Source organism: Chrysochloris asiatica, unplaced genomic scaffold (assembly GCF_000296735.1).
Source record: "Chrysochloris asiatica unplaced genomic scaffold, ChrAsi1.0 scaffold00033, whole genome shotgun sequence".
NCBI lineage: Eukaryota > Metazoa > Chordata > Mammalia > Afrosoricida > Chrysochloridae > Chrysochloris > Chrysochloris asiatica.
Genome location: NW_006408551.1, coordinates 14,402,814 through 14,419,979, shown reverse-complemented (window position 1 = coordinate 14,419,979; position 17,166 = coordinate 14,402,814). Strand labels below are relative to the sequence as shown.

General features: G+C 43.4%; 1 protein-coding gene across 1 annotated transcript in view; it reads right to left on the bottom strand.

Moving 5' to 3' along the window:
- RASSF3 (Ras association (RalGDS/AF-6) domain family member 3) overlaps positions 1–17,166 on the bottom strand; it is a 91,502-nt gene that overhangs the window by 10,788 nt on the left and 63,548 nt on the right. The window contains exon 2 of the mRNA XM_006859519.1: positions 578–685. Within this exon, the coding sequence (XP_006859581.1) occupies positions 578–685 (108 nt within the window). The remainder of the gene's footprint in view (positions 1–577; positions 686–17,166) is intronic.

The following is a 17,166-nucleotide window of genomic DNA, read 5'->3' as shown; positions in this document are numbered from 1 at the left end:
ACTCCCCACTGAGCTTCTAACAGTGTGGTAGATTGTTGTGGAAACCTGTAACAACAATGGGTAGGAAGCTGAATGTTACACACCTCAGCTTACACTGACAACCAGCTGACAAAATCCCAGCTCAATGATATTCTATCCATGAGCTCAAAGCCCTTTTCTTAATGCTTTCAAATTTATTTACACGAGATACATCTCTGTGCTCTTTAGAATCTGAGCTAGTACGTAAAAAATACACATGCATACATATACATGGGGGCTTCAAAAGAGCTTGGAAAAATATCTTTTACTTCCATTTTCCCACAAACTGTTGAACACACACACTAAACGGGCAACAATTACATTCAATGTTGGGCATCTTTTTAAGGCCAACCCAGCAACTGATTTTTAGATAAAAGTATTTCTAAAAATAGACTTAATTTGAAAGATGCAGAAGTAGTCCATTTTCTTTCATGTATACTTTGACCATGAAACCTATGCAAATACTATCCAGAGACTTAAAAAGATACAAACTGTAGTATCAGGAACTTATATTTGTCTTTTAACAATTATCAGCTGGAATAGTAATGTGAGTGCTTACCAAGGTCATCTTCAATTTGTCTGTGACTGCTAAATTGTATTTATGAATCTTCTCCTTGATTTCCTCTTTACTGAGGTAATTGTGGGTTTCCTTCTCTTTCTCCACATCCTAAAAGAAAACAAGTCATACCACACATGAGCAATCCTACAAAAACAAATGCAGATATAAGCCAAGGTTTTTTTTTTTTTTTACATTCCACACAAGAGCAACGTTGGTGCATTTTACATTGAACCACACCTACACACACATACACACACACCCTCCTCTCTTTCAAACTCCCCAAGCTCACTCACAAATTATGGGTCATTTTCTTTTAGGATTATGCTATTCGTGGGTGTGGCGGTAAATGTTATGCGTCAACTTGGTTAAGCTATGAGTCTTTGTGCCTTGGCAGACTCTGGACTGATCGCTCTTCCATAACGTAAATGTAATATAATGAAATCATCCTCCGTTCTGTGATCTGATGTGAGCAGTCAATCAGTTGAAATCCAATCCATTTCTTGTGGGTGTGGCCTGTATCTAATATGAAGGGGCTTCAAAAAGTATGTGGAAAAATGAAATGAAAAGATAATGAAACTTTTTAACCAACTTTCTGAAGCCCCCTCTTTTGTGGCTGTTTGTCCAGGCTCACTATCTTGATCCTGCATCTGACTTGTCATCCTCTAATCTCTGGTTCTTGGGACATGAGCTTGTCAGCTGACCTGCTGATTTTGGTTCGTCAACCCCACTAAAGCCGTATAAGTTGGGAGAAGCCTCCAGCCTGACACCTGATCCATGGATTTGGGAATTGTTGGCCTCCACAACTGTGTGAGCCATCTCCTTGGAATAAATCTCTACGTATACAGAGCTTCAAAAAGTTCATGGAAAAATTCCATTATCTTTCAATTCCATTTTTCCATGAACTTTTTGAAGCTTTCCTCATTACCTGCTTCACTGGTTTTGCTCTTTTAGAGAACCCAGCCTGAGACACTGGGGGATACAGCAAATAAAATTGAATTGTCAGCAACTAAAAGCAGGCCTTCATTTAATATTTTTAAAAACTGTCTTGGGAAATTTCCCTTTTACAAAACACCAGTCCCTCAGAGTACCCGCTCAGCTGGCCATTTCTATTTTAAACAATATTTAGACACATATCAAATGTTTTCTCTCTCTATTAACTTGATAGTGTTTGACTTTACATTATTTATCATCAAGAAGCATGGTTTAAAAAATAAAACAAGAAACAACACACCACTACTGAGTCAATTCTAGTTCATAGCAACCCCACGTGTGTCAGAGTAGAACTGCATTCCAGAGATTTTTCAATGGCTGTAATCCTGTGGTGTTGGGGAACTGGACTGGCAACTGCAAGGCCCACAGCTTAAACCCACCAGTCGCTCTCTGAAACACTTTACAGGTTGAGATTGAGTCGGAACTAACTCAACAGCAACCCTTATGGAAGGGTTCCCTGGGTAATGTAAATGGTTAAGCACCCAACTACTAGCTGAAAGGCTGTCAGTTAAACTCTGGTACCTTGGAAGACAAGCCTGGAGATCTACTTCCCAAAGCGCACAACCTTGGAAACCCAATGGATCTGTTTTCTGCACATGTGAAATCACCATGAGTAGGAATCCACTCTACAGCAACTAACCACCACCACTCTATAGGAGTAAGATAACCACAGCATTCCTCCATGGTGAAACTGAGTAGATTCAAACCACCAACCTTCTGGTCAGTAGTCAAGTGCAAACCATCTGCATCACCCAGGGCCCTAAAAAGCATGGTACAAAACCAAATCAAACCCAATGTCATTGATTCAGTTCTGACTGTCAGAGACCATAACTAAATAAGAGAAGGAGGTAGTCTTTGTTTCTACATTCACTTTCAAGTATTAATTGTCCAGAGATTTTTTCAAGCACACACTAAAACATTCACAATGAGAGACTGAGAATTTCACAGATGTGGGGTGTGAAGCTGGCAGGGCGAAAGCATGCTTGATAGTGTTAGCATTCCACCAAGATTCGGGTTCTATTCCAAGTGGAGTGTGTCTCACCACTAGCCCCAGGCCCTGGGGCTTACTAAGCTTATGCATGTTTCTTGTCAAATGAAGGGACTAAACCAAAACAGAGATCCACAGCCACGGAGTCAATTCCAACTCACAGCAACTCTATAAAGGATTCAGAAAGTATACATCTTCACAGGAGCGGACCTCCTCAATTCCTCCCCTGGAGCACCTGCTGGATTTAAACTGTCAACCTTGTCATTAGCAGTCCAAAGCTTAACCCACTGCACCAGTGCTTCCTGGTCTAATAGGATCTAACTGCAAAGATCTAAGGTTGCTTTCACTGTTGTGACCAATGGGGCAAGAAATCAGAGAAACCAAGGCAAATCCATGAAACGGATGGCTGCACATATATAATAGTATACTCACTACCACCCTGTTTGTCAGACTGTGATCGACTCCAAGCTATGATGATGGATGCTACGCAGTCAGTATTTCAAATACCAATAAGGTCACTTATGGTAGACAGGATTCTCAGGGCAGCTTCCTAACTAGAAGAAAAGTCAAGAGATGTACTTACAAAAATTAGCCAATGAAATTCTCAAAGATCACAACAAAACCCTGTCCAACTTGCTTGCTTTGGGAGGGAAGTAGACCCTTGGTGAGATGGATGGGCAGAAGCTGCAACTTCAGATGGACTTGAACCTGCCAGTGACCCTGAGGGTGATGCCAGAAACCTTTCATTCTGCGGTACTTGGAGTTGCCTATTTAGTTTATTAGACTTAACACCGTCCTATTCCCCCTCACATCAGCAGATCAGAAAAAAACAGTCCCAGAGGCTTTAGGGGAAAATTAAACTGTGCTAAAAAGAGAAACTTCCCCGGATGATGTTGTAACATGTTGTTAAGTGCCGCTGAGTCGATTCCAACCCATAGTGAACCTGTATAGGGTTTCCAAGGAGCTGCTGGTGAGCTTGAACCACCAACCTTGCAATTCAAATGACTTTGCAGCCTGACGCATTAGCTTACAGTGCCACACCAGAACTCCTGAGACATGCTCACCTAACAATTATGTTTCCTACTCAGATTCAAAACCCAAGGAAACTGCAGGGAGCAGTAACAGAAAAGAATCCACATAGAGCCCTCCTAGGCTAAATATGTGCTGACTAAAAGAACAGTTGGGCAGTAAGTTTCAGGGATCAGCTACCACCGAAAGCCTGTATTTTTCAGTCCACTAATTAACAATCCTAATCAGGATACAGGCTATAGTCTGTTCATTCAACAAATATTTGCCAAGTTTCTGCAGCATACCAGACACTTGCCCAAGCCTGGGATCTAAGATTGAACAGGGCAGACATCACCCCACCCTCCTGGTACTTACTATCAATCACAGGCTTAGTATAAGAGAGGAATGAAGGAGAAAAAAAACTCCTTTAAAAATGAGAACTTGGCACCATTTCTCTGAGTGAGGGGTCTGGCAGTAGAGGGAACAGGCACAGAAGTCACAAGTCCCGGCCTTGGGGCAGAAAACATGGATTGCATTTTGTTGGGACTGGATTATTGTTGTGAAGTGCCATTGAGTAGGTTCTGAATCACAGAAACCCTGTATAGGGTTCCCAAGAAGAGGCTTGTGGGATTGAACTGCCAAACTTGTGGTTAGCAGTCCAGTGCTTATCTTACAGCACCACACCAGGACTCCCAAAGCTGAATTTGTTGTTGGTGGTGGTGGTAAGTGCCGTCGAATTGGTTCTGACCCATAAGGTTTCTGAGGAGTGGCTAGCGAGCTTGAACCACTGACCTTGCAGTTCAAACCGATTTAGAAGTCCAGTCTATTAACCCATAGCGCCACAACTTGTTGTTGTTAAGTGCCGTCGTGTTGGTTCCAACCCATAGTGACCCTGTATAGGGTTTCCAAGAAGCAGCTGGTGAGCTTGAACCACCAACTTTGCAGTTCAAACAGCTTTGTAGTTCAAACACAGTGCTACACCTAGAGACGTTTACTTTGGAAAACTGCTAAGCTGTTTACCCACCCCTTTCCCTTCCTCTCACACAGAAAAGACTCCTCCAGTCTTCTCTCTAAATACACTGAATAATGTTGTGAGTCAGGTATAGGCTCATGACAACCCCATGCACAACTGACAAGGGAGCCAAACACTGCCCAGTTCTGCACCAAGCTCATGAAGGCTGCAGCTCAGACCACTGTGCTCCACAGGGTTTTCACTGGCTGATCTTCAAAAGCAGATGGCCGAGTCTTTCTTTCAGGCCCATCTTGGCCTGGAAGCTCCACAGCTACCTGCTCAGCATCCTACCAATACCACAGCCTCCAATGAGAGGCAAATGGCTCTGCATAGACACACTGTCAGGAATCGAACCCAGATCTCCCACGTGGGAGGTTGAGAATTTTATCATGGAACCACACCACTGTCCCCACATGGGAACTACAGCCTTTGGGAATACAGTTGCACTAACAGGAAAGCAAGAGAGAAGAAAACAGAGACGACAGGTGCAAAGAGTGGAAAAGCAAGGACTGTGAAGTTAAAAAAAAAACAGTGTGGTGGGTGTGGAATAGGGAAAACAGAATATTCACATGAATCTTTCATTGTGATGGTGAAAGGAGGAAGTGGCATGGGTGCAGCAGTTGGTGAATAATACATGGCGTATTGTTCTTGGCAGATGGTAAGGGTGTGAGGGCGCACTTCAAAGTGTCCATTTGTTAAGCTACAAGCCATCTTTTTATAACTCACTTTCATTTTATATTACCCAAACCCTCAAAAGAGTTCTTTCCAAGTACAATTATAAAGCACAGATTCTTGTTTCATGGTTTCATCCAACAAGTCCTCAGAGTTGCTCTTGGGTTAGCTGCAGTTCCTGGGTGGGGTCATATCACTGTGTGGTTTTCGGTTTTTGTTTTTGTTTTTCTCATAGGGAACATACCCTAGAGACACAGGGGTCCTCATGCAGCATGGAGGAGCCGGGACTGATCCTGTCTCAAAGCAGACTTTCCAAGAATATGTCCCTACCAATCTAGGAGTCTTGGTGTGGTGTTGTAAGATAAACATTGGACTGTTAACCGCAAGGTCGGTGGTTCAAACCCACCAGCGGCTCCTCAGAAACCCTATACAGGGTTGATCTGAGTGGGAACTGACTTGATGGTACTCAACAACAATCTGGTTACAAGGAGCCCTGGTGGTTCAATGGTGCATTTGGCTGCTAACCAGAAGGTTGGCTGAGACCCATTAGTCGCTCCACAGGAGAAAAGACCTAGAGACCTGATCTTGTTAAGGATTCTAGCACATAAAACCCCGTGCGTACAGAATTGTTATGTGTTGGCATGGACTTGATTGGTACACAGCAACAAGAATCTGGGTAAAGGGTCAGGGAAGTTTTTGTACTAGCCTTGCAACTTTATATATCAAAATAAATTATTAAACAACAAAACAAACTGAAAAACTAAAGCAACTGTTGCAAAGCGAGGGAGAAGATGAGTTTACCGTCATGGCTCCCTGCTTTGTTTGTGTCTTCTAGCTAGTGGCGGTCCATGGGCTATAGTATACACACACTGAGGTCTGAGTCACAGCTGACACTTTCTAGCTGTGGGACCAGAGGCAAGCTATTTAACCTGAGCCTCGATTTTCTCATATCTGTAAAATGTGCAAAAACAATCCCTATTTTACAGGACTGCTTAAAAAAAAATACAAAGTGGCTTTTAAAAGTTCATGAAAAAATTCTATAATCTTTTAAATCCATTTTCCCACAAACTTTCTGAAACCTCCTCATATGATACAACCAACCCATAATCCAACAGCTATCTATTGAGGGCCTACTGGTTCCAGTTCAGTGTCAAGTACTTAGTGCTGGGAGAGGTCTTGGTGGCCCCTGTCTTCCCACCTTTCCTTGGCTGACAGTCTAAATCTTACTCCTTGTGTATCACAGATTTCCTAAGGAAATAAAACTATGGATCCTTTTCCCAAAAAATAATGCACATATATAGATACAATATACGCATGGTGCCTGACATCAGAGGTATGATAGACAGAAAAGAGGCACTCCCTCTTTTCTCTGGGGGAGTCCCTCAGCTCTCATGCAGCTTTGATACCTGGTCAGGATTGGGGTCCAGTCCATGTAATCTGATCAGGCCACTACATGCTTTCTCCAAGTGAGGTTAGAGTCTATGGATCTATTTCTTTCTTTTTAATCTCAACTCTAGATTTAGAAACTGGCAATCAATCATCTATTGATACCCCAACGGACGGGGGTACCCAGTACAATACAGACAACCAGTTCTAGCCTTGTACTGCACACAGAATAAACCATCAGTACTCTTCATACCTAAGATCACACATTTCTTGGAGCACTGGGCCCCTGTTAAAAGGAATTAAGGGATAGCATGAACTCAATCAATCAGTTCCAGGTTCTGACTCCTTTAGATGTCTTCCAGACTCTGTCCCTGTAAAGTCATCAAATACCCTGGACCCGACTGAAAGAGAAAAACCTCCTCTGCAAGATCTTTATGAGGAGCCAATTAGCAAACCAGAATGGAACTCTATTACAGAATCACCATGACGCCAAACTATAATGTGCACAGGCGTAAATGAAGAGTGGGGGCAGGAAAAAAAATACTAAATTTAAAATTCTATGCCCAAGTAAAAAGGCAACTGTTTTTGAGCAAACAAAATTAATTCTATCCTTAAGAATCCTGGTGTGGCGCTATAGGGTAAGCACTGGACCTCAGTTCGGTGGTTCAAACTCACCAGTGCTCCTGGGAAACCCTATACAGGGTTGCTAAGAGCTGAAACTGACTTGACAGCACTTAACAAGGAGGAAAGAATCAGAAGTGTTGTTTCTGGGGGGGGGGGGGGGTCTCTCTGGACTTCTCAGTGCTGACAAGCCGCTGGGTGCCACGTCTAAAGACTCCACATTTATCTTGGTGTGCTGCCCTGGCATGCTGATTCATCCTGACCAGGTCACTTTAGGGTTGGGATTTTTCCCCTGGAAATGGGAGGATATTTTTAAATGACTGGATACAGAACTGAGGCTTTATTTCCATTTATGTGGGCATTATGGGGCTCATCTTGGCCCAATTCATCTTGCAGCGTCTCTTCTGATGTAGTCATGTAAAGTGCTCACTCTTGTTCATGCTTCCACTGGCAAAGGAATAGAAGCCGTTTCTTTCTCCTTTATCAACAGAAGCCTCTCAGGGCAGGAAAAGTGGGGAAATGGGGCAGCCGGAGGGAATGAAGATGACAGAATTCACTGAGTACTGTGTAACAGCAATCCTCCAAGATGTCCTCTTCTCCCACCTCCCCACCGAGATTCCTAATGCCCTGAGAAATCCTGCTAAGAAATCCTAATAAAGCTAACAAGACTTTATAAGCAGAGCAAGGATGCCAGAAGAATTTACATTTCTAATGTTATGAATGTGCCTTCATTTATTATGGTCCAATGAGTACATGAAAAGATAATTTCTTTCCTCATATTAATCACTCACTTAATGTGTGGATTCTGTGTTCATTAGGGGATATTAGCACAACCAAACAACACCTGCTGAACTTGACCATTTTAAACAACCTCTTTATCCCTTAGTTACTTGATAAAATGAACAGCAGTGGGGAGAGTTGGTGTGTATTTTAGGGGATTTCTAAAAATGGCAGGCTGGAGATTGGAATGTCATAGAAAAAAGCCCTAAAACCTACTTCCAAAAATTCAGTCACTGAAAATCCTATGGAATACTGTTCTACTACTCTGACTTTATAGAATCAGCAGCAACTTGTGCTCTGGTCTAAAAAAATGGACTTCAAAAATAGAACAACGAAGCAACCTTATAAGGATGGAGTACTGCACTAGCCTTCTCTTAAAGGAACGTGTAAGAAAGAAAAAGAAGGGGATCAAAGTGTACTTGTCTGCTGCCTTTATAATCTCCTAGCCTTACCTCCCACCACTGTACCACCCTCAGTCAGCCCATGCTTTACCACTCCCTGAGAAGAGCATATTCAAACACCACCACCACACCACACCCCCCAACACACACACACACACACACACACACACACACACACACGCTGCTGCTCACCTCCTCCCCTTCATTTAAGGTATTCTAGCCCCCTTCAAAATCTGCCCTGTGTATTCTCGGTCCACCCCACCCAGGAAGCTGTCCTAACCACAACAGCCCTCACTTACCTCCTAATCCTTGGAAACTCTGTCTATGGTTTGCTGTTTCCTGTGTTTACGCTTGCCTCTCAACTGCCCTACAATGTTTTTAAATCTTTCACCGGACACTGTGCTAGGGGCTAGGGGCTAGGGGCTAGGTGGGGCTCCATTCCCACTCAACTGATTCTGATGCTGGTCCTAGAGCCAGCCCACTGCCAGAAAATGCATTTGCGGTCTGACCTCTTTACAACATCTTATCAATCTGATTGAAGCTTTTTGCTCATTTTTCAAACCTGAATGAATCTTGCAGAAGCCTTTATGATACCAGATACAACGTTTTATACGCTTCTGTTATCCATCTGCATCATCAAAGAACCATCATCCTTCAAAGCATGCCCCTTAAATACCCTCCCACACCAGGGGTTGGGGGGGGGGGCACAGAGCACAGGCCCAGGCCCAGCATGTTAATAAGATTAATTGCAGTTGTGATGCACATTAAAAGAGCGGCATCTGAGCCTTCTATGACCTCACTTTATAAATCCCCTGCTTACTGAACCACCATACCCTATATGGTTGTACTTCTAAAACCGGGTCGCATGCCAATAGTCAAACAGCCTCTCGTTTGTTTGGAGCCAGGAAACACACTTGGAGGTGGCTCAGTCTCCCCAGAATGCTCCCACACTTCATGTTCCAACCTTGAGGCGTACCAGATTGATTACACTGGGACTTGGAACTCACAGTTTGACATGTTTTCAAAGAGGGCCAATTAAGATGGTATTCATTTCTGAAAGATGATACATTTCACAACTGGTTTAACTCTCTTCAGAGTCTAGGTGAGCAAGGTACCAAAGAAAGGAGAGATTATCAGAGGCCTCAGAGTGATGCGCACCAAATCCAACTCACCTGCTTTGACAGTTAGCAAAGGAACGTGGACGCAGGTGAGCCAGCGCTCTTGCTACAGCTCTGCTCTTCCAGAGGTCTAGATGATCCGAATGGAAGAGGCAGTCGATTCTTAGGTTTTTCAAAGGAAGGCACGTACTCACGTTTCCCTTATTAATTAAATAACTGTTGATGTTGTTAAGTGCCTTCGAGTCAGTTTCAACTCAGAGCAACTCTGTGCAGGGTTTCCAAGGAGTGGCTGATGGGTTTGAACTCCCAGCCTGTGGTTAGTAACCTCAAGGTCAGCAGTTCGAAACTACCAACCGTTCCACAGGAGATTTACAGCCTCAGAAACCCTATACAGGGTTGCTATGAGTTGATAACTGCTGAGAATCCAAGAGGGAAGAAGAGAAGAGACAGAGGCTGGTACGAAGAGGCAAGTGATGATACAACAGACTCCAAATTCCAGACCGTGGCATCTCATTGATCCAAGGGTCTATGGCCCATTCAGCAACCTTCCACTAAGAGCAATTGTGGCTTTGGAGACCACTACTTTGGGTTCACTCTTACCAGAGGCATTTCTAAGGTACGGAAGATATGGCACGTGCCCTGGATGCTACTTAAAGGGGTGCCACTGAGCAGTTTTCCATCGACAGTTGTGAGCGATCACTCGGAAAGTTAAAACTAATACTTAATACTTTCACATAGGGGAGTTTACATGGGTCAAAGTAAATGGTATGCTCTTGCTCTGATGAGTGTAGAAAGAGAAGAAACTGGGTGTGGGGTGGGGAGAATGACTTTGAGCACATCATAAACCTATTTTCATCAGTAAAAGCAAGGACGGTACAGTTATAAGACTCATATCTGTGGCACGTAAAAGATGAACAGGCTTGACTTGTATGTTTGAGCTGATGGAATTGGTAGTTCTCTAAAAGACGGGTATCAGAGCACCGATGACACAATTTCAGTGCCTGCCAGAGGCGCTATTTTCCGTAGGTCTGCCCCTTTCTCTTGCTAAGGTCATAGTCACAGAACCTTTGAACTTGGGGAGGTCTCAGAAACAGGAACTGAGCAGGCTCATTTGGAGACGGCCCAGGCAGGAAGCTGGGAGGAATGCTGCAGCAACCAAGGGACACACACAGGTGGAGCCCATCTGGGAGAAGCCGACTCCTGGGCTAGCCACTCCAGCTCCACCACAGCAAGAGCACGAATCCGAAAATCAAGGGCAGAGCCTTGCAAACAAGCTTTGCCGACTCATTCAAACAGAGAAAGTCTCAAGAAAATTAAAAAATTTCTATAGATCAGAAAAGTCATCTAAGAAAAATAATCTGAAGTCAGTTTACCCGAAAACCACCTTTATGGAGTCTATGTTACCACCCCATAACAATAATAAAAACAAACCGACTGCCATCAAGGCAATTTCCACTCACAGCGACCCCTGAACAGCGTTTCTGAGACTGCAAATCTTCAAGGGAGCAGACAGCCTCATCTTTCTCCAGAGGAGCAGTAGATGGGTTTTAACTGCTGACCTAGCGGTTAACAGCTCAACACCTAACCCACAGCACCACCTGGCTTCTTAATCAAAAGATATTATCTAATAAAAGACAGAAAGAAAAGGGGGAGATAAAAGATTGTAAATCAACTTCTTGTTAGGAGCCCTGGTGGCACCATGTCTAAGCTAAATGAAGGAATGGCAATGGATTTGGTTTGGATTTTTGTTGTTAAGTGTTTACAGTTGGTTTCAACTCATAGTGACCCTATGTCTAGGGTTTCCGAGGAGTAGCTGATGAGCTTGAACTGCCGACCTCGTGGTTCAAACCGACTTTGCAGTCCAGTGCATTAATTCGCAGCACCACACCAGGATACTTATATTGGTGGTAGTGGTTATGTGCCGTGGAGTTGGAACCGACTCATAGTGACCCTGGTACAGGGTTTCCGAGGCTGTAAATCTTTACAGGAGCAGAAAACCTCATCTTTCTCCCACGGAACAGCTGGTAGTTTTGAACTGCTGACCTTGCAGTTCGCAGCCCGATTCGTAACCACTATACTATCAGAGCCCTTAGCTACCATCAAATTGCCCACCTCTCAATTGTATGGTAACTCCAGGAACAATAGAAGGAAATATTGCCCAGGCCTGTGCCACCCCTAAGGTCACAGGGTTTTCACGGACTGGTTTTTCTGACATAGCTCTCCAGGCTTTTCTTCCTAGCCTATCTTAGTCTGAAAGCTCTACTGAAACCTGTGCAACCACATAGCTACATGCAAACTTCCACTGACAGACTCATGGTGGTTGCATATAGGGTGTCCAGGAATCAAACCCAGCTTTCCCTTGTGGAAAGTGAAAGTTCTACCACTGAACATCCATACGTCATAAAACCAACTTAGGTTTTCAGGCAACATAAACACTACTGTTGATGAGTTGGTTGCAGAGTTAAAGTGTAGATGCGAACAACTTCAATGTTCATGAGAAAAGTCACAATGAACTCTTTTAAGGCCTGGATTCGTATATCTTTTAATTCTTATTCACTGCAGCCTTACTAATGCATTAGTCTAAACACATTTGTAGAGCGCCCTATCATACCATCTAATGTACAAGGAATATAGAGAGAATCAACAGTCCCTCCAAGATGGACATCCGGATTATGAGCATCTTTATTTGACAGATGAACTTCAAAATCTCAAGGGGACTAACCAAATCAAACCTGTTGCCTTTGATTGACTCATAACAACTCCACAGGACAGAGAACTGCCCCACAGGGTTTCCAAGGTCATAATCTTTACTGAAGCAGACTGTTGTATCTTTCTCCTGTGCAGTGGCTGGTGAGTTCAAATCGCTGACCTTTTGGGCAAACACTTACCCAATGCACTACCAGGGCTACAAAGGGTTAAGCTGTTTCATCCCACTTTTTTGTTCCTATGAATTCAAGCCATCCTTTCTTCCTGAACTCTCCTCAACCCTGCCCTATATTCAAGACACTTTTTTTGATCAGTCTGTTCAGAACCCTTAAAAGGCATCACAGAAATATCAACTGTGCAGGACTCACTGCGGCTGGCAAAACTCAGTGAAGAACCAGGAACGATATACCCTTCTGCATCCCCCATCCTCAGAAGGACACTGACCCCAAGGCCGTTTCTCCTGCAAGGGCAACTCCAGGAGTTGGTTTTACCTAGGAATTACCATCCTCCTTCCTACTAAGGAGGCAAAATACTCTGGAAAAATCAAAAGTCACAGCAATTCAAGTAAAATCAGGCAGGCTAGTGCCCTGAAGACCTCACACCTGCAAATACTAGAGGCATTCTTTTCTATCAAAATCCTTCCCAGTTCTCTTGCTTGGTTGTAGACTGGGATGAGAAACACATGTCAATGTCAGGTTGGAGTCAAAGGCTTAGGGTGAGGTCACAGAAGCTCACAGACACAAGAGATTCCCCAAAGGAAGAATGCCTGAAAGTCTGGCCAAGCAGTCAGTCCAGCCTTTGACAGTTCAGATACTGCTTGAAACATCTGAATTTTCTCTCCTCAATGATGTCTCCTTGGATTCTGAGTCCCTTTCTTTTCTGGTCTCTCGTCCAAAACCAGACCAGACAGGGTTAGCCAACCCAAATCGCTGGGAGGTGACAGAGGCAGGGAGAAGGGTAGCAGTAGCTCCATTGGTAAATGCTCATCAGCACTGTGTCCCAGACACCATGCCAAACCCTTCAGCCTGCTTGGATTCTTCAAAGAACTCTATAGTTGAGTACTAATATTGTTAAGTGCTATCTAGTCAGTTCCAACTCACAGTTACCCTGTATAGTGTTTCCAAGGAGAAGCTGGTGGATTTGAACTACAGAGCTTGTGGTTAGCAGTCCAGTCAGTGCTTCCCCTACAGTGCCACACCTGAATTCCATAATCGGGTACTACTATTACTCCTATTTTGTAAATAAGAAAATAGAGGCTTAGGAGTGTAAATTTGCCTTAAGCAATAATTAGTGGAGGAACTAACTGAAGTATGTACCTAGGTCTGTCTGATTCAAAACTAATAAAACCAAGTGTGGAAGAAATGAGGAAAGAACTGTGGATATGGAAACTGACAATGATGGTTGAGACCCTCACATGTTTTCCCACTGCTATTTCTGAATATTCCAACTAGAATTTGGAAGGGTAGGTTATAACCTAATTTGCAATTGATTAAGAATTAGTCCTTTGGCCAGGGAAGGAGTGTAGTGGTTATTAAACACACAGCTACTAACCGAAAGGTTGGTGGTTCAAGCTCACTAGCCACTCTGCTGGAGAACGATGTGGACGTCCTACTGTGTCTGACAGGGTTGTTATGCATCCCAATTGACTCATTTCAGGAAAGCCATGCACTTTAAATATTTTTCATAATGGGTTTAATCTGATCATAAAGAATACCAGATAGAGCAATTGTTTTTCAGCACCTCTGAGTTGGTTCTGACTCATAGCAACCCTGTACAGGGTTTCCAAGGAGCAGCTGGTGAGTCTGAACTGCCAACCCTGCATTGCAAACCGATTTTGCAGTCCAGTGCTTTAACATACAGCACCACACCAGGACTCAGATAGAGCAATGGTTAAATAATAATCTGTTAACAGATTCAAACCCATCAGTCATCTGCAGGAGAAAAGACATGGTGATCTGTTACCATACAGACTGCTGTTGTTTGGTGTTATCAAGTTAATTCTGATTCATAAGTATCCTGTGTGTACAACAGAATGAAACACTGCTTGGTCCTGCACCAGCCTCACAATTGTTACATCTGAGCCCATTGCTGCTGCCACTGTGTCACTCCAGCTTGTAGGATTGACAACAAGTCTACCTTTCTTTTGCTGACTTTATTAAGTATGATGTCCTCCAAGGATTGGCCCCTCTTGATAACATGTCTGAAGTATGAGAGATGAAGTCTCGCCGTCCTGGCATCCAAGGAGCATTCTGGCTGTATGTCTTCCAACACAGATTTATTTGTTCTTCTGGAAATCCCTGGTTCTTTAAATACTCTTCTCCAACATCAATAATCCAAATTCATTGATTACAGTCTAGGGAACCCTATGGGACCATTCTACTGTGTCCTACAGAGTCACTATGGTTGCAACCAACAGTACACAACCAATCGGCCTAGGACCCAGAGAGAACTGGTTTAAAACTTCAAACACTGTATGTCCAATATTAAGGAACTGGGTAAATAAATTCTTTACTATCACAAGCAGAAAGGAGCTCTAGTAGTGTTGCGGTTACGAGTTGGGCTGCCAACCTCAAGGTCAGCAGTTCAAAACTACCAGCTGTTCTGCGGCAGAAAGGATGAGGCTTTCTGCTCCTGTAAAGATTTACAGCCTTGGAAACTCTACACAGGGTCACTATGGGTCAGAACCAGCACCACCACCACCATCAGAGGCAGAAGCATGCAGGAACTGTTAACAAGAGTTTTTATGGGCATGGGTCCAGAATAGAAACTGTATCAACATGACAAACTATAAGGAAGAAAAGGTGCTGAGAGCAAAGACAGAAAGGAACTAGGCTAAAATGCTAAGTGTCATGTATTGAAATAGTGGGATAATTCTCCCCCTCTTTACAAAAAAAAAACAAAACTCTCCAAAATATTTATGAGTTTACTAATCGGGAACAACAAGGTAAATTCTGGAGGTGAGAGGATTTGTTAAAAAAAAAACAACAACAACTTGGATAACAAAAATAAATGCAAAGCAATTCAGTCCCTTGCCAGCATAACTGAACAGTGCTTTGATATGCTCACAGGGTGAGCCACCTCCAAATAAACAACCAGAACACAGAGGCATCACCTACACAGGCTAAACTGTCCTTTTCCCTTAACACTGACTGCCAATTGCACTTACAGCGACCAACATATGGAAGTTGCTACAGGGAGCAAGACCAGAGGCTCCTTAGGTAAAGATATGACGTTGCTGAGCTGGAAAATAAAATGACTTTTCCACATTTTTTCCCCCATTTAATGCTGATATCATAAAGACTGCTAAAAGGAAAGAAATGTCTTTTAACATCACTCCATTTATAAATAAAAAGCTATCCTTCAGCTAAACTGGAAACTAGGCTAGCAGTATTTGGGATTGTTAAGTGTCATCCAGTTAATTCCGAGTCACAGAGACCCTGTACGGGTTTTCCGGGGCCTGGTTGGTGAGCTTGAACCCCTGACCTTGTGGCTAGTAGTCCAGGGAGATTAATTTACAGCAATTTAAATTTTCTTTGTAGGGCAGGAGTGTTTGTGATGCTTTTATAACCTAAGGGTTCACACGTCCGCCCCTCCTGCTCGGTTTTCCTCCTTGGCTACGTGTACAGGAAGTCAAAAGCCGGGAGGAAGTGCCCTGACACCCCACCTTTCCTCAATGCTGGGGTCATCAGGTTGGCTAGCCCTACCACCCGGGGCGAGGTCCTCTGCTGCTTTGGGGGTGGGGGATTGGCAAGGAGGGTGGCAGTTCAGGTAGGGATTCTGGACAGGAAACTAGTTAAAAGTAAATGTCTGATTTGAAGTGGTGGAAAGAAAAAATAAATTGCATTTAATCCAATGAAATATTAGCATGAAGGTTCTGAAACAACCATGTGGACAGACCAGGCAGAGCTTCACAGTTGCACTTCATTTGAAACTAAAGATCTGAACAGGAAGCAAGTAGCAGACACAGAGAAGAAGAGGACAATACACAGCATTAAACACAGGATATGCGCCTGCTTAGAGCTACATCCTCATCCCCATGTGTGGCATCGCCTGAAACAACAGCATGTGGGGAACATTTTTATCCAGAACATCCAAGGAGATACTCAGACAAGAAAGCCTACATCACAGTCGCCTAATAACTCATACAAAGATGTGAAGGCTTCATCTTTTGTATACTCCTTGACCTAAGTCATCAGTTATTCCCTCAGAAATGTTTTCATTGACTCTTCTAACATGCATAACAAAAGAAAAGTTTTTACAGGCACTTCAAGAATGATCCAGAAATGGACATCTTTAGAACTGAAAGACATTTGTTTCTAGTTCCAGGTATAACTCGTTTTTCTAGGCTGGGTGTAATGTGTAAAATTATTTTAGTTTATGACTATTTCCTTAAAAAGATGCCCCCCACCCAAAAAAAAAAAAAAATCGAAGTTAAAATATAAGTCAACTTCCAGGTTCCACTATGGTGAAACTCCCCAGTCACCAAGTTTCCTGAGGTTCCAAGCCAAAGTGATTAAAAAGGAAAAATGAAGAGACTAGGAACAATTTACTGTGGAGGAAAGTGTCCCAGATGGGCTGATTCTGAGGAAATGACAATCCAAGCACTGGTCCAGGTGTGTTGCAAACAATCCTACCAGGAGTCCTGGTATGGTGTTGTAGAATAAGCACTAGATTGCTAATCACAAGGTTGGCAGTTCAAACCCACCAATCTCTCCCTGGAAATCCTACACAGGGTTGCTATGAGTCAGAACTAACTGAACAGCACTTAATCAACAACAACTAGAAATCCTTAAATAACCAACCCTACCAGGAATCCTTAAGGAGCTCTGGTAGAATAGTGGTTACGAATCGGGCTGTGAACCTTAAGGCCTGCAGTTCGAAACTACCAGCCGCTCCGCGGGAGAAAG